General features: G+C 34.2%; 1 protein-coding gene across 1 annotated transcript in view; it reads left to right on the top strand.

The window, feature by feature from the left end:
• Positions 1-23,377, top strand: part of LOC139515801 (E3 ubiquitin-protein ligase rnf213-alpha-like) — a 175,322-nt gene that overhangs the window by 85,501 nt on the left and 66,444 nt on the right. The window contains exons 42-59 of the mRNA XM_071305540.1: positions 136-358; positions 8,034-8,201; positions 9,058-9,120; positions 9,393-9,502; positions 9,929-10,066; positions 11,281-11,449; positions 11,798-11,874; positions 12,386-12,518; positions 12,991-13,098; positions 13,732-13,817; positions 14,916-15,104; positions 15,626-15,740; positions 16,483-16,653; positions 17,948-18,084; positions 19,349-19,559; positions 21,257-21,599; positions 22,246-22,393; positions 23,004-23,347. Of these exons, the coding sequence (XP_071161641.1) occupies positions 136-358; positions 8,034-8,201; positions 9,058-9,120; positions 9,393-9,502; positions 9,929-10,066; positions 11,281-11,449; positions 11,798-11,874; positions 12,386-12,518; positions 12,991-13,098; positions 13,732-13,817; positions 14,916-15,104; positions 15,626-15,740; positions 16,483-16,653; positions 17,948-18,084; positions 19,349-19,559; positions 21,257-21,599; positions 22,246-22,393; positions 23,004-23,347 (2,933 nt within the window). The remainder of the gene's footprint in view (positions 1-135; positions 359-8,033; positions 8,202-9,057; positions 9,121-9,392; positions 9,503-9,928; positions 10,067-11,280; positions 11,450-11,797; positions 11,875-12,385; positions 12,519-12,990; positions 13,099-13,731; positions 13,818-14,915; positions 15,105-15,625; positions 15,741-16,482; positions 16,654-17,947; positions 18,085-19,348; positions 19,560-21,256; positions 21,600-22,245; positions 22,394-23,003; positions 23,348-23,377) is intronic.

The raw sequence follows: 23,377 nt of genomic DNA, 5'->3' as shown, positions 1-23,377 counted from the left end.
CTAAAATTAGGCATAAGAAAAACTTTTGAGTCTATATATAAGTTTGATTTGGGAAAGAGTTTGGTATTATCATTTCAACACAAAAAAGAGGGGTCTAAACTAATAAACTGATGCATGCTTTTGTTTTCTTTATAGATGTCAGACAGTGTTCATAGACAATGTTGACCTAGCAGCTAATATTGCTAAGAACAAAGCTTTGAAAGAAAATGTGTTTATGATGATTGTCTGTATAGAACTAAGAATCCCATTATTTCTTGTTGGTAAACCTGGCAGTTCCAAATCTCTGGCAAAAACTATAGTGGCTGATGCTATGCTTGGAAATGCAGCACTTAATGATTTATTCAGGAATTTTAAAAAGGTGAATGTTTTATTAGTCTACAGTTGTTTTCTTAAAAGATGAGTGATAATCAAGCTTATTATAATATTTAAACTTAAATTCAAAACTTATGAATAAAATTGAAATCTACTAGTTCTAAAACAGATGGAACATATATTTTCTGTAATTATTATTCTTTTACAAATGAATATATATTGCTAAACTTTACCTCACTAGTCAATTGACAAGCAGATGTGAGACAAGGCTGTCTAAGATAACAACAAATAATATAATGGCAATTTTATAAGCTTGGTAACCCCAAGCCTAACACCCCCCTTGTACATGATATATGACATAATAAAAAATATAACCCCATACAATAAAACAATAAGTATTACAAATACTCAACTACAAAAAAATATTCAAACATGTTCAAAAGTAACGAAGCAAAATACCACAACACCCTTAGTAATGCTACTGGGAGGGTGAAAGGGACTTAAGAAAAAATGTGCTTGCTTGCTTACGAAAGCTGATCACAATGCCATGTGGTCACTATCTCTGCAAGGCTGTGCATGAGTGAGGGCTCATCTCAAGCTAGCTAACCCTGGGATATTAATACACGTGGCTAAAATTACATTTAGGATAAATTACACTTTATCTCACTAGTTAATTGACAAGCAGATGTGAGACAAGGCTGTCTAAGATAACAACAAATAATATAATGGCAATTTTATTAGCTTGGTAACCCCAAGCCTAACACCCCCCTTGTACATGATATATGACATAATAAAAAATATAACCCCAAACCCAAACAAGAAGGGGTAGTTTGTTAAAAAGAAGGTAATAAAGAACAGAAAGACGTCATGGCTTTGAGACTCTGGTCTCTATCAGAATCAATATAGCGTAAAAAACAATCACTTGACCAATAACCTAGCAATTTAATGTCACTGTCCGAAAGACCTACAGATCCTGCCCAAGTGGCAGCACCCCTATGAAAAGAGTGTCCCCCATAATTTTGAGGATTACAGCCAAGGTGTTGCAACAAAAAACGAAGGTATGGAGAAAAACAGTATAAGGCAAACAACTTTTGTCAGACAACCTAAATAACAGATCTAAGGGATCTCCAGGTAAGGCAAGCACGCGGGATAAGGCTGCATACGGACAAAGCTGGTGACCGTGTAACAAAGGGAGAATTACCTCAATAGGCTTAGAACGAAACTGCAGCGTCTTAATTACTTTGAGCGTTACAAGCATACCCCAGCTACAAGGCAGCACATCTACCCTTCGCAAATTGATTTCCAGATCAAAAAGACCTTTGACTAAAAAATTGTTTGGTCACAAAAAACCATAAAAACCTGTAAGGCAAGCAGCCCAAAAAACAATATTATTATGACATTCAAGATTTAAAATTGACTTAAATCTTAACAACAGTTCTGGCGACACAGGTGCCTTACAATTTTGACTGGTACCAAGTTCCCGTTTGACACCAGTTAGTAAATGCCGGACATTCCAACAGCTTGCAATAGGGTCTGGTTTGTCATGCGATTTATGCAGCACAGAAATAATGTTCAAATACGATCGTATCGAGCTAAACGCAAAGTTTTTCACATCTACAAGAAACGCAATGTAAAGTTCTACAGTTTTGGTTGTGCATGGCACTGGTTTTAGGTCATAATTTTCACAGAATTCGAGATAAGTCTTGAGATGGGTACGGTAAGTTCCTGAAGTTGAACTAGCTCACCCCTTGCTTTTCAAGCGAACCACACTGTTCTCAAACATTTGTGTTTCCATTGTTTCTCCATCTGGAATTAAAAAAGTCAAAAGATATGTGATTTAGTAGCTCGATAGTTGTAAACAGTATATAAAATAAGTGGCTCACAAGTTTATCATAAAGCCTAGATAATTGTCCTGGTTCATGAATTCTTCACGCGGCGTCAGCAATAACATTATTACCACCACTGATAAATTTTGCTCTGATGTCGAAATTGTGTGTAGCCGACAACCAGAAAAGTTCCCTCAACTGAGTCATTAAAGCTTTGTTTCTAGAACTACCTTTGTAAATGATGCATTTTGTAGTCATGTTGTCTGTAGAAACGACAACACGTTTATTAGTCCACAAATGTCCCCATCTCATCGCGGACAACACAATAGCCATAGTTTCTTTAATATTCATGTGGTAATTCTTAAAATTCGGTAAATCTGTGTCCCAATTCACATAAAAAAATCACCTTCATAATATCCAGCACCACCATGTAAACAAGCATCAGTTTGCAAGCAAGTAACTGGTTTAGAATCTAAAAAAGTTACTGTTCCATTGAACACATTCATAAAATTAACCCACCATGCAATATCAGAAAAGAAATCTGTAGATAAAAGTATTTTTGCATTCCTATTCGTTGTATTTACATTTGATAGGTTATCAATTAATCGCCTTAAAAAAGTTCTACCTCCCTTTATCATCTGACAAGCCCAATTTAGTTTGCCAAACACAGATTGCAGTTGTTTCACACTGGCTCATTTGCGGTTTTGAAAAGGTAAAATGACATCATGGAATTCTCGTCGTTTCTTATCAGGCATAGCGAGAGACAGAGAACATGTGTTTATGACAATCCCTAAAAATGTTAAACTTTGAGACAGACCCTCAATTTTATTCCAGCTGATGTTGAAACCTAATCTACGTAAAGTAGTGATTAGAAAACGAATTCCTGTTTGACACTTATGAAACTATCTTCAATCACTAAAAAATCATCTAAATACGCAATGAAAGTAATATTATATGTACATTTCATGATTTCACAGACAGAAGCACTTAATTGCTGAAAATTTTTTAGGGCTTCTCGCGTGACCAAACGGAAGATTAGCATCATACATATATGTTGGAGAACCGTCCCAATTAAACGTCCACTGGAGGCCTGTCAAGGGATAATAAGAATCATGACACTTTACAGATCTATAAGCACTCTTTAAATCAATTTTCTCGAGATAATCATTACGTTTGATTATCTTCAATGCATGTCGTAAATCCATGTAAGAACAACTAGTATCCGTAGTGTATGAATTAAGAGAAATGCCTATCGGTAGGCTAGCATCATGAATGATACGCACATCGCCATTTGATTTTTCTATTGCACCTATTGAGCTGATTATAATCGGTTTAGTTTTAGTAACTACATAATTCCCAAGTTCAATTTCTAGTTTAATTTGTTTTTCAACAGCACAATGAAAACGGAAAGCTGACGAGTAATTTTCCCTATCTACAAGCAGATGCGGACCATAAACAACACTAAGCTTAAAACCATCTTTTACACCGTTTAAAATAAAATCTCTGTCGTCAACAGAAGCATTCAGCAATTGGTTCCACGCCTCAAAACGTAAACAGTTTAAGTTTTTTGCTGCATGGGTTAATCCTAATTCTGAGGCGCATACGGGTTTTTTGCGATTTTATCAATATGAGTGGCACTGCTGTGTCCGTGACCTGAGATAGCAGAATGACTGCTTGACATACAAATGGCACAATGGTGCATCATTTGACAATCTTAACAAGAGTTATTATTAAAGTTCCTGCAGATTTCTCGCCCGTCAGGTAAAAAGGGGCCTCGCCGACGATAGTTATTAGCAGATTGTTTTCCATGCGGTTTTGTGGCATCGTTCATGGCTCTTGTTGTTGGATTTTCATGTTTGGACACAAGTTGGAAATCTCTTAAATCCTGACGATACGTCCCCCATGTAAATTTTTCCTCTGCCTGCATGTCTCTGTACTCTTTGTCATAGAGCAGGACAGAGTACCAAACATATTTTGAGGCGAGACGGAATATGTCAGCTGTATAGTTAAGATATGTATTAACATTTAACGCGGTATTCTTTTTTAGCTCACCTGGCCCGAAGGGCCAAGTGAGCTTTTCTCACCACTTGGCGTCCGTCGTCCGTCGTCGTCGTCGTCCGGCGTCGTCCGGCGTCGTCGTCGTTAACAATTTACATTTTGAACTTCTTCTAGAGAACCACTGAATGGAATGGAACCAAACATGGCATGAATGTTCCTTATGAGGTGCTGACCAAGTGTTGTTACTTTGTAGCCGATCCATCATCCAAGATGGCCGCCAGCGGGGGACTTAGTTTAACATAGGACACTATGGGAAATGCATACAAATGACTTCTTTTAGAGAACCATTGAATGGAATGAAACCAAACATGGCATGAATGTTCCTTATGAGGTGCTGACCAAGTGTTGTTACTTTGTAGCCGATCCATCATCCAAGATGGCCGCCAGCCGGGGACTTAGTTTAACATAGGACCCTATGGGAAATGCATACAAATGACTTCTTTTAGAGAACCACTGAATGGAATAAAACCAAACATAGCATGAATTATCCTTATGGGGTGCTGACCAAGTGTTGTTACTTTGTAGCCGATCCATCATCCAAGATGGCCGCCAGCGGGGGACTTAGTTTAACATAGGACCCTATGGGAAATGCATACAAATGACTTCTTCTAGAGAACCACTAAATGGAATGAAACCAAACATAGCATGAATGTTTCTTATGGAGTGCTGACCAAGTGTTGTTACTTTGTAGCCGATCCATTATCCAAGATGGCCACCAGCGGGGACTTAGTTTAACATAGGACCCTATTGGAAATGCATACAAATGACTTCTTCTAGTGAACCACTGAATGGAATGAAACCAAACATGGCATGAATGTTCCTTATGTGGTGCTGACCAAGTGTTGTTACTTTGTAGCCGATCCATCATCAAAGATGGCCGCCAGCAGGGGACTTAGTTTAACATAGGACCCTATGGGAAATGCATACAAATGACTTCTTTTAGAGAACCACTGAATGGAATAAAACCAAACATAGCATGAATGTTCCTTATGGAGTGCTGACCAAGTGTTGTTACTTTGTAGCCGATCCATCATCCAAGATGGCCGCCAGCGGGGGACTTAGTTTAACATAGGACCCTATGGGAAATGCATACAAATGACTTCTTTTAGAGAACAACTGAATGGAACGAAACCAAACATGGCATGAATGTTCCTTATGAGGTGCTGACCAAGTGTTGTTACTTTGTTGCTGATCCATCATCCAAGATGGCCCCCAGCCAGGGACTTAGTTTAACATAGGAGCCTATGGGAAATGCATACAAATGACTTCTTTTAGAGAACCACTGAATGGAATAAAACCAAACATGGCATGAATGTTCCTTATGGAGTGCTGACCAAGTGTTGTTACTTTGTAGCTGATCCATTATCCAAGAAGGCCGCCAGCGGGGAACTTAGTTTAACATAGGACCCTATGGGAAATGCATACAAATCACTTCTTCTAGTGAACCACTGAATGGAATGAAACCAAACATGGCATGAATGTTCCTTATGTGGTGCTGACCAAGTGTTGTTACTTTGTAGCTGATCCATCATCCAAGATGGCCGCCAGCCGGGGACTTAGTTTAACATAGGACCCTATGGGAAATGCATACAAATGACTTCTTTTAGAGAACCACTGAATGGAATGAAATCAAACATGGCATGAATGTTTCTTATGGAGTGCTGACCAAGTGTTGTTACTTTGTAGCCGATCCATGATCCAAGATGGCCACCAGCGGGGACTTAGTTTAACATAGGACCCTATTGGAAATGCATACAAATGACTTCTTCTAGTGAACCACTGAATGGAATGAAACCAAACATGGCATGAATGTTCCTTATGTGGTGCTGACCAAGTGTTGTTACTTTGTAGCCGATCCATCATCAAAGATGGCCGCCAGCAGGGGACTTAGTTTAACATAGGACCCTATGGGAAATGCATACCAATGAATTCTTTTAGAGAACCACTGAATGGAAAAAAACCAAACATAGCATGAATGTTCCTTATGGGGTGCTGACCAAGTGTTGTTACTTTGTAGCCGATCCATCATTCAAAATGGCCGCCAGCGGGGGACTTAGTTTAACATAGGACCCTATTGGAAATGCATACAAATGACTTCTTTTAGAGAACCACTGAATGGAATGAAATCAAACATGGCATGAATGTTCCTAATGTGGTGCTGACCAAGTGTTGTTACTTTGTAGCCGATCCATTATCCAAGATTGCCGTCAGCAGGGGACTTAGTTTAACATAGGACCCTATGGGAAATTAATGCATACAAATGACTTCTTTTAGAGAACCACTGAATGGAATAAAACCAAACATTGCATGAATGTTCCTGATGAGGTGCTGACCAAGTGTTGTTACTTTGTAGCCGACCCATCATCCAAGATGGCCGCCAGCAGGGGACTTAGTTTAACATAGGACCCTAAGGGAAATGCATACAAATGACTTCTTTTAGAAACCACTGAATGGAATAAAACCAAACATGGCATGAATGTTCCTTATGAGGTGCTGACCAAGTGTTGTTACTTTGTAGCCGATCCGTCATCCAAGATGGCCGCCAGTGGGGGACTTTTGAATGAAATTAAACATGTTCCTTTCCTTATAAATGAGGTTGTGTTGTCACTTTTAGCCAAATTTTATATTTTTTTATACGATTTCAAAAACCCAAGTAGAATCAGGTGAGCGATACAGGCTCTTGAGAGCCTCTAGTTAGCAATTCCTGTAAAATTCTAATGTGAGCGTAACCCCACTCTTCGATAGAAATTTTGTCTAAGGTTTTCTTTTTGCCTACCCTATTTTGGTCTAATTCCATATCCCCGGCAAGTGTTATGGTTTGGTACTGAGGGATAGGCTCTGGCCAAAGAAAATCAGCAATCTGCATTGCTTTGCCTGATTTCTCTGTGCTACATGCAATAATGTCAGAAAATTCATGATTTTTCTCACCTTTTGTAGAATTTTGAACCAACGCAGCAACGGACGGCTGAACTGTTGGCAGTAGTTGAAGATTTTTAAGATTGTCCTTTTCCTCTTCAATTTTTCGTTTTAACTCCACTTTTCTTTTCTCGGTTTTCAAAGGTTTAAGTTCGTTTTCTAAGGCATTAATTTCCTCATTGTCATTATCCTCAGTTAACTTTTCAAAGGACTCCACAAATTCCCCATCACTTTCACTGTCGCTATCTTCGTTGTTGTCGTGTGTTTCTTTTTGTTTTGTTGCTTTCGGCTTCAAACTGTCAATTATGTCTTTGAGTATATCACCAGCATTATCTCTTTTTTCTCTTGTACTAGCCATAATTTAGGAGCTTAAGAAAAAATTTGCTTGCATGCTTATGAAAGCTGACCACAATGCCATGTGGTCACTATCTCTGCGAGGCTGTGCATGAGTGAGGGGTTGTCTCAAGCTAGCTAACCCTGGGATATTAATACATGTGGCTAAAATTACATTTATCCTAAATTACACACTAAAAGACACAATTTATTAAAAAAACTTGTCATGAAGACGAACTTTGCATACAATATTCTCTCTATGCCAGAAAATTGTAATTGTCCTAAACACTTACATTACAGGGTTATGGTGATAATGGTATATGTCTATTCCAAATACATCAATACTCAGAGATAATTTTTATCAAACAGAAACTAAATGATTGTTCCAGCTGTAGTATAAAAAGTACTCAGTTTAGTAAAATTCAAAATTACAGTCAAATGACAAATCATTTGAGTCATTTGACTCAGGGTAATAGCTCTTACATTTGAAGAAGGAAATTTTGTGATTTCACTGACCGTATATGAGTTTTTGACTTGAATATCAATTATTACTTCTACATTATCGCATACATCTTTTTTTCCTCACAGGTTAAGATGGTATCCTTTCAGTGTAGTCCTTTATCCACACCTGATGGAATTGTTAAAATTTTCAGAGAATGTGCTGCATATCAGGAAAAGAATTTAAAAGGATTTGTATCGGTAGTGGTACTTGATGAAATTGGTCTAGCTGAAGATTCACCTAGAATGCCTTTGAAAGTAAATATTTAGTTTTCTTTGATAATCTTGTGTGTCATTGATTTGCTGCCTAATGGATAATGCACTGGACATTTAGTATTTAAGAAATAATTCATGGCAGCCTTGGATTTGTTTTCATTTCGCCATGGGTTGGGCATTTATATTCAATTATTTTACCCATCTCTAACGGTCAGGGTAAAATACGAATATAAATGCCGAACCCATGGTGAAATATGAAAACAAATCTACGAGTGCCATGAATTATTTCCATTCTAATGGGAAAAATTCTGTATGTTTGTTAACCATGAAAGCCCTGTACACACAATACTGTTTAGGCTGTTCCGTTTCACCCTCCCCCATATGATAATATAAGTAATATTATCTGGTTCATGATAAAAAAATTAAAAGCACATTTTGTACCTTTATATTTTCTTCTAATCTAATTTTATTGGGTTCTGAGGCATACATTAGCAGCTTTAAACGCCCGTTGTTTACATTTGATTCTTTGTTTCCGTAGGCTTACATATGAGGTCACCTTGTTTCATTGAAATGGACTGATTTGTTTATTTTGCTTTAGAATAGAGATAACTATATTGTATCTGAATCTTAGTATATGCTAACTGTGGGTTTTGATGTTGAAAATGGAGATTACAAGTAGTAATATTAAGTTGGGCGTAAGGCAGAACAGCCAGTTTTGTGTATTAATGGGCTTGAGCTAAAAGTAGATATACTGTGATTATACTGGTTGACGATAAAAGGTAGTCATATTAGAATTTTAATTTTTATACTCATTTTACTTTGTGACTTGTTATATTGCTTCTGTTAATTTTAAAGTATATATAAAAGTCAGATATGAATTGTTGATTTTTCATTGTAGACTCTCCATCCATTGTTAGAAGATGGATGCTGTGATGATGAAGAACCAGAACCATACAAAAAGGTATGTATCAAAACTCAAACTTTTTAATTATTTGTATACAAATAAGAATATCATGCTGTGCAAAATAGGAAATAAAAAGCAACAAAAAAATAATGATAAAACCAGACATTAGACTTCTGGATGCTATTTAACAGGGGAATACTGAATGTGGCAGATTCAAACTTGAAGCTTAACTCCCTCGTTCTACTTGAAATCTTTGGTTAGTTTACATAACCTCTTTTTAATTTATTTTTTTAATTTTTCATGCAAACTGAGAGTTACTGTATTTATAGGTTGGATTCATTGGAATATCAAACTGGGCATTAGATCCAGCTAAGATGAACAGAGGTATACTGGTACAAAGGGATATTCCAGACAAAGAGGAGCTTCTCAGTAGTGCACGGTAGGTTTCAATCATACATTTGATATTGTTCTTAAAATGGGTAATATAACTTTTAAAATTAAAATTAAAAAAAAACCAACAGATCTAGTAAAGTTCTGTCACTACAACCTAATTAACAAGTGCACACATCTTGTATTTCGGTCACTCATGTTATGTATAACTTAGATTTATTGTGCTATATAAATGTTTTAATTGGAAAGGGATTAGTATAAGTTGTAATTACTTCGTTTCCCAATCCACTATAAATAAATATGTTAAAACTAAAAAGCATAAGGTACTTCAGAAGGATTTTAATAAAAGTAGTGGAAACTACAATAACAAATGTTGAACTTTTAAATTGCTATTTAAGCATAAAGAAAATTAATTTAGAAAAGTACTGACATGTGATAGGATGGATTTAAGGAAAATGTTTTTATTTCATTTCAGAAAAATTTGTTCAACAGACAAAAAAGTGAAGCAGATTATAAAGCCAATGATAGAACCATTAGCTGTATCTTATACCATGTTGTTTGACCAAGCTTCTAAAGAGATGAGAGAATTCTTTGGTTTGAGAGACTTCTACAGGTATAAAACTTATAATAAAAAAATACATATGATCCATCATCTGTCCATCATATTGTCTTTTTTTTCAAATTTTCTGCTCACAGGCCTGACATAACTCTGAGTCAACAGTTTATTTGAATTTTGTTGAAATGTAACCGTTTGATTTAGAAATTTTCTTTTACAGCTGATTGCATTAAGTGTGTAGCTAAATGTAATATCTTTGGTTAGCTTGCTTGCTAGCTGAACAGTGAAATCATTATTAGGTTAGGTACACTACCCTGCTTTCGAAGTAGACTAGTTCTACAGACAGAAATATTGGTTATCTGTCGGGACTAGTCTACTCTTACATGAGGGTAGTTTACCTAACCTAATAATGACTTCATGATTCAGCTAGCAAGCATGCTAACCAAAGATATTACATTTAGCTACACACTCAATGCAATCGTCTGTAAAAGACAATGTTAATAAAAAAAAATCCTGATCTTAGTCCTAATCTCCTAACCAAAATTTCTCAATCTCCTGATCTGAGTTTCACAGTACATCACATGTATAGGCTATGGGGGACGATGTTACAATAATTCTTAGGTTTTCTGCTTGAGTCAGTTTTATCAGAACTTATTGTGATATTTTGCATCACTTAGAATCAATACATATCAGTTTATTGATAATTATGAGGGCCTGCCCCTAGGTCAAGATGAAGCGACTTTAAGTTAATGATCAATTTTCAATGTTAAGTTTTCTGCTTAGTGAAATTCAGTTTGATGGGAACTGCTTGTGATATAGTAGTGATATTTTCTTTTAAAGTGCACATCAGTTTAACAACTACTTTAAGGCATTGCTCACTTTGTCATTGTCCAGGGACTTTCAATTGAAAAGCAATATTGATCGATGTCCATCATATTGTCTTTTTTTCGAATTTTCTGATGACAAGCCCGACACATCTCGGTTTCAACAGTTTATTTAAAACAAAATATTGCTATATCACATTACAACCTTAATATAGAGTTTTGGTTAGAAATATTCAGACACTTTCTATTTATATAATTTCGTATTTGCAATAATGCCAGAGTTTATAGAAATAGTACATGGGAAGACATTTATTTTTCCCTCTATTTTGCTCTTCAAATAGAATTTCTCCATAATGAAGAATTTACAAATTTATAGAAATTGAAAAGGCTTTTAATTTTATCAAAAGAAACATTTTAGAAGTAACTTTATTGCTTCTTGAATTTCAGTTTGCTGAAGATGTTGTATGGGTTTGTATCTAGGACAAGACAGAAACCAACATGGCTGCAGCTAAAACATTGTATTCTTAGAAATTTTGGTGGCTTACCAGAAGAAATTATACAACCTGTTGACATATTTGCTAAAAATCTTGTTGAAGTTGTCACAAGAAACGAACAGGTATCATCAAAGAAATTTATACCCCTGTTTAATATGCATTTTTTTCTCCTTAGTATGTTTTTTGTGTGTGCAAAAAGCATGTTAAACACTAAAAAAATATGCAAGAACAAAAGTTAATTAAAATAACATTAATTGTTTTGAATATTTCAAATTTTACATATAAATTTTGACTATTCTATTCTTGTAAATTCAAAGAAATCGTCTAAAGCAATAGTTGTTTTCAAACAGCAGATTTGATGAATGAATTTTTGTTTGTCCTATCCATTTCAACCATGATACGGTAAAGTTAATATATCTAAGTTACAATGCCAAATTATCTTGTTGACAAATATTTAACATACATTGTAGAAAACAGAGTCTGATCCAGAATGTTCCCCAGCTGGTATGATTAAGGCGTGTCTGGAAGGAAGTGGTCAAGCAGACGGGTATAATAAATGTTTATATCAACTATATAAAAAGGATGTCTTCACCTTATTTTCCAAATTTAATTTTACAGTGATCCCTTGACATGTTATTCTTTGTTTAATGCTACAAATTCAAAAATCCAGAACACCATGCATGTGATGATTCCTGAAACTTATTGAAATAAATGACTTGTGTAACTTCAAGACTCTTTGAAATCAGTTGCTCAGAAAACTCTCCCACTAGTGGTCCAAATTTACAAAAATTTGAAAATTAATTTAATTCTTAAATATTTTTTGCATTGTTTAGATTTTGTTGTAACAAATTTAGGAATCTGTGATATGAATGAATATTTTATCTCGGAAACTTTTTCAAAATCCTTAAAGTCAGCTTTTATATAAAGCATTCCGGTAAAAGATAATTCGACAGACTTCTTTGTATGATTAGAATTTTTTTAATGGAGATCTTTTATTTAACACTATTGACAGTCTAGTTAGTTGAATGCATTTTGAATATATTGTGTATATATTGCAGTGAAAGTAGATACCTATTGTTGCTGACAGAGAATTATGGAGCATTGACAATTCTACAGCAGAAAATCTTCTCAATGCACAGAGCTGAAGTAATTTTTGGAAGCAGCTTTCCAAGTGACCAAGAATACACCCAGGTAAACTAGAAAAGGATAAAACAATATGATAAGTTAGGATCAACAAATATTGTTATTCTTAAGTACCCAATTTTAAGGAATTGTATGGTCAGGCACTTTATATATAGGCTTATCCTATGCAGTGGAGTGGAGATGAGGTCACCATTTGATTTTGAATCTTCACATCCCCCCAAAAAAGAAAAAGCAAATATTAAAATATGCATGAAATTGTTATTTAACATCAATTAGACAAAAATAAAAACACACTGACTATCCAAAAAAATTAGCAACTATACATACTATCTAGACATGATAGACAACTGCACACTCTACAGAGACAAGCAAATATCTGACATTGCAATTAAATTCTCATTTGATGTAAAAGACAAGAAACAAAAACAAACTTCTTACATATAAATGTGGATGCAGTTATACTATTCAAACCTCTTTCTGTTTTTAAATTTTCGAAACAATGGAATTTTTTTTTTAATAGGTATGCAGGAATATCAACCGTATCAAAGTCTGTATGGAAACTGGCAGCACTGTGATTCTTCTGAATTTAGAAAACCTTTATGAAAGTCTGTATGATGCTCTTAATCAGGTAAGTGCTATTGTAAGACTTGTTGGTTAGATTGACTAAGATTAACTATTTCTTTGATTTCCCATATTTTATCTGACACTCTGTGACCACAATGATTTGTTTGCAGATGCCTTTTCATCCATTTGAATAAAGATTACTAAAGACAAAGTGTTAAGCCGTAGAGGCAAAAAAATATTTTAGTTGAATAATTCATCAATTTCAAAGCTTGTGAAATGCATGACAAAATACATATTTTTCAATTCACTTTGATAACTGTTCCCAAACTTTATCAGGAGAAATCAGAGTTTTAATACCTGCTACATAATCTTGTTTGTCAAACTAGGTTAGATTATCTTAAAACAAAAATGCTAAGAATGATAATATCTGGAAGTTCCTTTTAGGCCATGTTAGTTCCATTAGGCCCTCCATTTTTGAATCCATATTAATTTAAGATTATTATTCACCTTATAATATCTACACAAAAAACCTGGTACCTTAGTACTGAATAAGCGATTTTTACCATTATTAATGCAATGTATGTATGATATGCACTTGGTCCATTAAAAGGTTCTGAAATTAATGTAGCGACAGTTTCAATCTTTATTACAAAAGAAGTGCATGGAGCTGAATTACAGAAAAAACTTTATATTTCAGTATTATTTTGAATGCTGGGGTGAAAGATATGTTGACTTAGGACTGGGAACACACAGAGTAAAGTGCAGAGTACACAGGAAATTCAGGTACTGTTTTTTTTATGAAAATAGATCAACTCCTTCTCTGAAAAGGCAACATCCTGTTTATTGAATTATTATAGTGTTAGATTCATTAGTGAGTAGTAGTTTAAATTTCAGCTTATTTTTGGTGGATTTTTGGAAAAGGATCAAAATTCACATCAGTAATGGCCTCAGTTGATGATGATAAACAATATGCATCTTTGCATGATTTTATCTTAATGTCAAAGTGGTGAAAATGAAAATTTACCATTTCATCCCTTTTACAGTGTTTATTTTGTTTGATAAACAGATGCAGCATCTGATTAGAATAATTACATAACAATTTAGATACAAGTGGCCCGTGAACACAGTTATTTCGTAGTGCATTTCTTTTAGACAATAAATTCAAATTAAAAAAATCGCACCTACTCTTTCTCAAAAAGATTTTTACAGTGTAGTGTACTACCAGTAAGACAAATAATATCAAAATTATAGAAACTTCTACCAGCTCTAACTCAAAATATTGACAATTCTGTGTTAAGGGGGTGTAAAATTCAGTTTGACAGCTTGAGACGTGATAAAATTTGACCTTTTTGAACTGGACCAAATCACTACTTACATAAAGATTCAGCACCCAAATTTTTTTAACATGTAATTACATCCCCCTACTTAATATTTCATACATTTAATATCAAGAAATAAATTGGGAAAGTGTATCAAATAAAACATGCAAGTTATACACTGTTTACACAAGGGACTATATTCGTAGAAAACGAAAACCAAAGGACGATAACTGTGTCCTTGGACCAAGTGATCATTTCCTTTGCAAAGCATCAGATTTAATTTCCCCACTGTTACCAAATGTTGTTGCGTATAAATACTACAAAACATATACTAACACAATTAGCAAGAGGAAATAAGTCCAGGTGTCCATATTGCCAAAGTTATACCCCAGTGAACTATTGGGGTTAGTCTAGTTGTTTGAAGATAAAGAATTTATTTTGCTGAAAATAATCATATTTCTTTTTGCTGACCTTGAATACATTTGCAAAATTACATTCTAGATGCAAAACATTAAAAACTTTTCATTTATTAGCTGAGCTTAGTTCAATAATCCTGTTTCAGATTGGTTGTTGTAGCAGAAAAGCAGGTTGTATATGACAGATTTCCTATACCACTAATCAATAGACTGGAAAAACATTTCTTGTCCATGAATACCATGTTAACCATAGAGCAGGCTGAACTAACCGAGACACTGATTAAATGGGCAAGAAATTATGCAGCGGACAAATCACCGCCTCGTCTTGGACAAAAGTAATTAATGTATTTATAATAGTATTGATGCTAGTGTGATATTACTTCATATAAGTTTTGCAGGGAAAACAAATGTCTTCATGAAAATATTGTGAACTTTTAAGCTTAGATTTCAGTGTGCAACTGGTCAAGTTAAGTGTTTCTTTTACTATCAAACAAAATTTGTTTTGTGTATATCAGGTCTGTTTGAAAAAATGCCACTATCCTACAAACAAGTTAAAGGATATATATTCAAACTGTCTTACTTTTATTTTGCAAAATATTGGAGTACATGTAGTCTCTTGTTACAGTTATCTCCCCTTTAACATTTCAAAATGTTAAAGGGGAGATAATAAAATTTCAAGAGCCAGGGATATCTTTTTGTGAGTGGAAATGATGGCATAGTTTGGATACGGTTATTGAAATCTGGCTAAGAGTTGACCAACTTGACAAATCCTAATTCTTGTCAAGCTAGTTAAACATGAAAAAGCTCATTTACTGGTACTTATAATTAAAATAACTGAGTTGATTAAAAATTATAGAAAAGAAGAGAACAGGATAGGTGATGCCTTCATGGGATATCATGTTGATACATGTGCTGCTATTATACATCATATTTGTGAGAAAAGAAAATTAACAGAACAAGCAAGGGAACAGGTACTTTACCGAAAGCTTTATGCATTATTACAGGTTAAGAGTTAACTTATTTAAAGCTGTTGCCTCAGAATTAGTGTGAATTGTCTCTTAAATATTTGCATTTTCTTGCAATTTGTTTCATTAACTTTGTATAAGTACTTGGCTATAGATTCTAATAAAATTTCCCATTAAAATTGATATTTTAAAACAATATATGTTTTTTAAGAGTTCAATCCATGGATACTGATTTGCAAACATATCAGCCTACTTTCTATAAAAAAAACAAATTATCTAAATAGATTTTATAGCTTGCTGTGTTCGGTGTGAACCAAGGCTCTGAGTTGAGAACTGTACTTTGACTGATAATGGTTTACTTTTACAAAGTTGTGACTTGGATGGAGGGGTGTTTCATTGGCACTCATACCATATCTTATATCTATTTTCCTAAAGTGCTGATACAGATATATACTGCAAACATGTAAAATTTTGACGCTGGGATTATTATTGCTTAGTTCACCATGTCAAAAATGGCCTAAAATACTCCCCCCACTTGTAAGCAGGTTGGCCCCTGTTAAAAATTTAAACCCTCTGCATTTATTTGCAACTGTCCTAACTTAAAAAGGTGCTTCATATCAGAATCATACACATGTTTTACAACACATTATTTACAGCGGAGCCTACCAAGTTGGCTTCCATCTCAGTGATGTGTAGTTCTTTCATTTGTTCACAACTCCTTTTAAAACTTACAAGATTATCTTTGTAGATTTTGAAGGAAGGAAAGTCGACATTGCTGTGGTGTGCCACTCCAGCTGCTGTAACACAAAATGGAGGAGAAGAATTTGAAATCTATGCTAAACAGCAACAGCATGAGAGTTTGACAGATTACCTTTATAAAAGGATGCAAGATGAACCTAATCAAAATATCTATGCTCAGGTAAGTTAAAACTTATATATATATATATATATATCCTTGTGCATGTATTCTATAGACATGATGGAAAGCAATATGTTTTGATAAAAGTTTGAAGCTAATAATTATACCTATACCAAGTAATGTACATGTCTTTTGTATAACATAGTTCAGACTGCTTGACTTTGATATGGATTGGACAGAAATGTTATTGAAAATATTTGTTCACATTGAAGATGTCCACCATTTTCAGCTATAAGATAAGATTTTCTTTGCATAGTTCATTTCTGTCTTTTTTAATTTTGAACATGCTTAATTTTATAATTAGAACATGTTTAGGAGAGGACTTCCCCTGGTTGAGGCAATCCACAATTCTTTGAGATTATAACAAAAGCTATCAATAGACTTGTTTTGGAGAAATTTATTTTGCTTGGAATTGGTGATTTTTGTTATGATCAGAAATATTTCTGTTGATTTTGAAGTTGTTGAATTAAAGGTTATATGGTCAATAAACTGAATTAATGGAAATATATTGCAGTGCCATAATAAAGTAACAATTCAGTTATTGCTCTTGTACAGATACTTCTTATATTCTGGCACATAAAGGCCTGCTTATTTTGTATAATGATAAGATTCACCAGAAGAATAATATATCAGTTTGTGTTATTGAATCTGCTTCAAAGTAAACTTGTATCCTTAAATTTGGCTTCCAATTTTTACTTACACATTAGATTACCTGATGATATTTTTATGCCCCACCTACGATAGTAGAGGGGCATTATGTTTTCTGGTCTGTGCGTCCGTTGTACCGTCCGTTCGCCCGTCCGTCCGTCTATTTGTCCGTCTGTCCCGCTTCAGGTTAAAGTTTTTGGTCAAGGTAGTTTTTGATGAAGTTGATGTCCAATCAACTTGAAACTTAGTACACATGTTCCTTATGATATGATCTTTCCAATTTTAAAGCCAAATTAAACTTTTGACCCCAATTTCACGGTCCACTGAACATAGAAAACGAAAGTGCATGTTTCAGGTTAAAGTTTTTGGTCAAGGTAGTTTTTGATGAAGTTGAAGTCCAATCAACTTGAAACTTAGTACACATGTTCCCTATGATATTATCTTTCTAATTTTAATGCCTAATTATATTTTTTATCCAATTTCACGGTCCATTGAACATGGAAAATGATAGTGCAAGTGGGGCATCCGTGTACTTTGGACACATTCTTGTTTTACTTATATCTATGAGAACTTTGAATTGACTCTTTTTTTCACATTTTCTAGAGAAAAAAACATTTTGTTAATATTTATATCAAATACATTTTAGATTACTACAAACTCGAGAATATTATCACCTGCTGAAGTTGATGATCTCTTAACAACTCTACCCATTGACAAACGGAATGTGACCTCACTTACATTGCAGCAATTTCACACAGAACAACAGTTTAGCAGACAAATCAGGTAACACAAATAGAGAATGTAAGGATACAGCTTGTATATGCCCGTTTGGTATTATGGTATACCGTTTTCTGTTGTCTGTTTGGCCGTCTGTCCATCCTCAACATGTCAGACAAAAACTCAAAAAGTTTGTTTACCAACTTTCACGAAACTTTTGTGAATTGTTTATATCTATTGATGGAAGCTTACTTCTGAATTTTATAAAATTTAGATTAAACGTTTACACATTATGGGATATTTGAATTAAAAAGAGGAGACTTTTGTAGTTTTCAGACAATAACTCAGAAATAGTTAAAGCAGTTTCATGAAACTTTGTTGACTGGTTTATATCTATTGAGATATCTGATCTGATCTGATCTGATGTAAGCTCCATCTAGTTTTTATACGCCCGTCAAAATTTTGACGGGACGTATTATGGTATACAAATGTCCGGTGTCCGTCCGTCTGTCTGTCCTTCCGTCTGTCTGTCTGTCCGGCGTAATCATGTCGCACCGTAACTTGAGAACGACTTATCCAAATTTCATGAAACTTGATATAGTTGTTTCTTATGATGGTCAAATGATCTGTATACTTTTTGGTGAAAATAAAATTAAAACTTTTTGAGTTACAGCACTTTGTAACTAAAACAGGGGGGTGTTTTTTTCACATGTCGCACTGTATCTCAAAAACGATTTTTGATTATTGCTTAAAACTTTACACACTTCTTAGTTATATTAATCTTAAGATCTGTATACTTTTTGGTGATTATTCAAAATTTCATTTTTGAGTTATTGAGTAATTTGTAAAAAAGAGGGAGGGTTTTTTTTACATGTTGCGCCGTACCTCAAAAACAATTTAATATGATTATTGCTTTAAACTTTACACACTTCTTTGTCATATTAATCTAAAGATCTGTATACTTTTTGGTTTTGATTCAAAATTTTATTTTAGTGATATTTAGTTTTTTGTAAAAAAAAAAAAAAAAAAAGGATGGGGGGGGGGGGGGGGGTTCACATGTCCCGCCGTATCTGAAAAACAATATATATGGTTATTGCTAAAAACTTTCTCAGAAACTATTTATGATTATTGCATTAAACTTCCACACCAGACGTCGGGCGTTTCATGCGCTCATGGCGCAGCTGTTTATTTTATTACTTTCTGATATGGCTTTGAGGAGTTATTGGTAACTGTAAAATATCTGACTAATGAAAAAAGAAGGAACCAGCATATTTTTCTATAGTTTATCATTAAAGTCATGGTGAAATAAACTGATGCAATTTTTCAACAGGTCAGTTGCTAATAGGAAAACAGAATCTGATTCACTGCTGATTGTTCAATGTGAATGTGGTGATCAAAATGCAGAGCTGATTGCATGTGCCAGATATTCTGTACAGAGGGAACTCAAGAATATACATGATGGAAAAAACAAAGGAAAAATACATGTGGTTCTTCTTGTACATTTGCCTGGTATAGCAGGAGATTCTTTTACTGGTTTCCAGGTATATTATACTAACTAAGGTTATTTTGACATGAATTGGTGAATATTTGTTTAAGGTCAAGTTTAGCAACTCTGATGGACTTATAGTATAGACATTCATCTCTTGTTGATGACTTTATTGACCTCAGAATTATTTTATTTTTTATTATGCCCCACATAGGGGCATTATGTTTTCTGGTCTGTGCGTCCGTTCGTCCGTTCGTTCGTCCGTTCGTTCGTCCGTCCGTTCGTTCGTCCGTCTGTCCCGCTTCAGGTTAAAGTTTTTGGTCGAGGTAGTTTTTGATGAAGTTGAAGTCCAATCGACTTCAAACTTGGTACACATGTTCCCTATGATATGATCTTTCTAATTTTAAAGCCAAATTAAACTTTTGACCCCAATTTCACGGTCCACTGAACATAGAAAATGAAAGTGCATGTTTCAGGTTAAAGTTTTTCAGGTTAAAGTTTTTGGTCAAGGTAGTTTTTGATGAAGTTGAAGTCCAATCAACTTGAAACTTAGTACACATGTTCCTTATGATATGATCTTTCTAATTTTAAAGCCAAATTAAACTTTTGACCCCAATTTCACGGTCCACTGAACATAGAAAATGAAAGTGCATGTTTCAGGTTAAAGTTTTTGGTCAAGGTAGTTTTTGATGAAGTTGAAGTCCAATCAACTTGAAACTTAGTACACATGTTCCTTATGATATGATCTTTCTAATTTTAAAGCCAAATTAAACTTTTGACCCCAATTTCACGGTCCACTGAACATAGAAAATGAAAGTGCATGTTTCAGGTTAAAGTTTTTGGTCAAGGTAGTTTTTGATGAAGTTGAAGTCCAATCAACTTGAAACTTAGTACACATGTTCCCTATGATATTATCTTTCTAATTTTAATGCCTAATTATATTTTTTATCCAATTTCATGCTTCATTGAACATGGAAAATGATAGTGTGAGTGGGGCATCCGTGTACTTTGGACACATTCTTGTTCTAATATTAAGTTTCTGTCCCATTGACATGTACAGTTTCTTTTATTATATTTTTGAAATAAAGGCATGGCAACCCAGAAATATTTCTGTATTGTCTTGAAGTTAAGTATTAAAGGCAAAAATATAGCAGTTTTTCTTTAAAAATTATCTAGGGCTTTTGAAATAAAAAGGAAAATGTGAAGTTCAAAATAATTTTGCATTATTTTCTCAATTCACTCTGTTCAACCGAAAATAAATCATTTTTGTACTCTTGGCTCCTTATTATCTGACGACACCCTAATTCAAATTGAAATACATTTAAAATACAATGTTGTGTATGTTTGAATTAACCTCCCTTACACTACTTGTAAATTATGTATACAGAAAAATGTCAGGTTTTGGACTACTTGCAAAAAAGGGGGGTGGGTCAATAGGCAACAGCATAGTGTGTATTGCACAAAAGCAAAAAAGAGGGGTAAAATCTTTTATTTAGGGGTTGGTTTAGGGGAGGTCAATTCACAACAGCATAGTGTATTGCACAACAGCAAAAAATGGGAGATTAACCTTTTTTTTGGAGGAGGGGGGGGGGGTCAATTCACAACAGCTTAGTGAATTGCACAAAAGCAAAAAAATGACCTGAATCAAGAGTGAATATTGTGACCATTTTTGTCCCAACTGTTCAGGGTGGGACCTCTGCAGTCGTATCCAGCTGCGCTCAGTGAAGCAATTTATTCTGTATTTTATTCCAGTGTGGATTATGGCATTCAGCTCACATAGATGACCTTAGAGATTCAAAAGTAATTCCAACGATTTGTAACATGTATGGCAAGTCTCCTGGTCAAATTCTCTCTGGTGAAAGGCCTGAAAAACAAAGACAGACAGAAATACTGATTGATGAAAATACAGAACTAGAATTAATTGTAGAAGATGAACCAGAAACACAGCTTCACGATCAAGATCAATTTAACATCAAGGAGTTTATCACCAATTGTATACACAAAGCTTTGGCCTGTTTAAAAGACCCTTCTACAGATGCTGGAAGGACGACAGAAAGACTGAACATTGTCTTAAAGGTTTTTAAAGATTTTGAAGGTAAGTGATTACAATGTTTAAATTAGTTTTAATATACTTAGTGGCCAATACAGGTAAACTGTATGTGTAATACAATCAATGCGATCGTACTGTATCAGCCATCTGTGATAATATAGATATCAGTCCCGGTTACAAAAGCTTTATCAAACCCCTAAAACTCCTAAAACTCTATAACTTCATGTCTTCGATATCAGTCGAGGTTTGCAAAGGCTTTATCAAACCCCTAATCTGTATTTCACCAACTCATGTGAATAAAACTTGAAAAAAATCTACTTGAAGTATAATAAAGTATATATGATATATCTTTTTCAATATCAAACCATGTATCAACCCTCAACCTATATAATCCCTCAAGAGCTCCTGGCATTATTTTGGTGTCTCAGGTTGATACAGGTGTGATACTTTGAAACCATAAGTAAAAGATCAGCTTATAGGACAGGTGTTGTTGGTCCCTTTGGTTGAGAAACTGAAAACAGCTTTGGCTGAATACTTTTAAATAGGAGAAAAGGGTTTCTGTTACCTGTTTTAGATGAATATCTTGATTCTTTTTTGAACCAATGTTATTTTTGTCTTAAGACCATTTTACTCCAGGGAGTTTTATTTTAAGAATACATCTTTCATTAAAAAAACTTTTTTTATTCAAAAGGAACCAAGACAGTATTAACAGGAGTTGCTGAACACACAACAAAGATCATCAGAGAGAGGGAAGAAAGCCACACAACAATAGCATCACTTAACTGGCTAAATGTGGTGGCTTCAAAATTAGAAAATATCAAAAGAGCTGGAACCTTCAGGTCTGTAGTTTTATTAACAAATGGCCATTTCATGCATATTTTTTGTTTAAAATATATATGACTCAGCAGAATTACCCAAAACATATTTTACTTATATTAACATCTTTGTAAAATACATTTTGAGGATAAACAACATTTTGGATAAAGCATTTGCCTGTTACTATGAAAATTACATACATAGGATATAATTTTAAAATGGTTCCTGTATTAAACCCAGCCATCTTATTTAAGAACTATAGAATAAGTAATCGAAGAATTCAAATTGAGAAAAATATTCAACGAGTGACAGAACAACACATTTGACATTAATTCACAAATGTGCGTAGAGTTGAATATTTTTCGATATTTGAATTCTTTAATTAGTTATTCTTTTTATTACATTGGCAAATGGCTTTTTTTAAAGAAATTAATGTAAAACATGTAAGGAACTATATCTTTTTTCTACGCATTCACAATTTGTTTTGATCCGCCGTTATCAATGTCTTGACAACTCTGTCACATGTCTGTAATAGCAATTAAAAAAGTTTTGAAATTATATGAACTTTTATGAGAGATCAACAAGTAGTGAGTTTAGCATGAAAATGTACTGGTTTGTAATTTGTTTTTGCAGAAATAGTGTCAGTCAGGGCTTAGAATCCAAGGTTGTTCCAATTTTAGCAGGAATCCTTTCTTTCATAGACACCAACAGAAACTTGGATATTCTTATCAAAAACGAAGAACAGAAACAAACATGGCAAACTGACCTATGGCTTCATTTCATTAATGATCCAGAATTAATACCATTGAACTATGAGACTATTGTTTCACCAAAACAGCAAGAGCTTCAAGAAGTTTTTGTGAAAACAACTTCTGCTACAGGCAAGGTTTTCTCAGCGACTATGCCATTCTCTTGGTTGATTTACAACCAGATTGATGAAGTGCTAACAAATACCAAGGACACACTACAGGATAATGGTAAGTAAATCAGGAAAATCCATTCAGGAA

This window comes from Mytilus edulis, chromosome 1 (assembly GCF_963676685.1).
Source record: "Mytilus edulis chromosome 1, xbMytEdul2.2, whole genome shotgun sequence".
NCBI classification, from domain to species: Eukaryota; Metazoa; Mollusca; class Bivalvia; order Mytilida; family Mytilidae; genus Mytilus; species Mytilus edulis.
The sequence above is the reverse complement of the archived record's forward strand: the minus strand, read 5'-3'. Positions and strand labels throughout refer to the sequence as shown.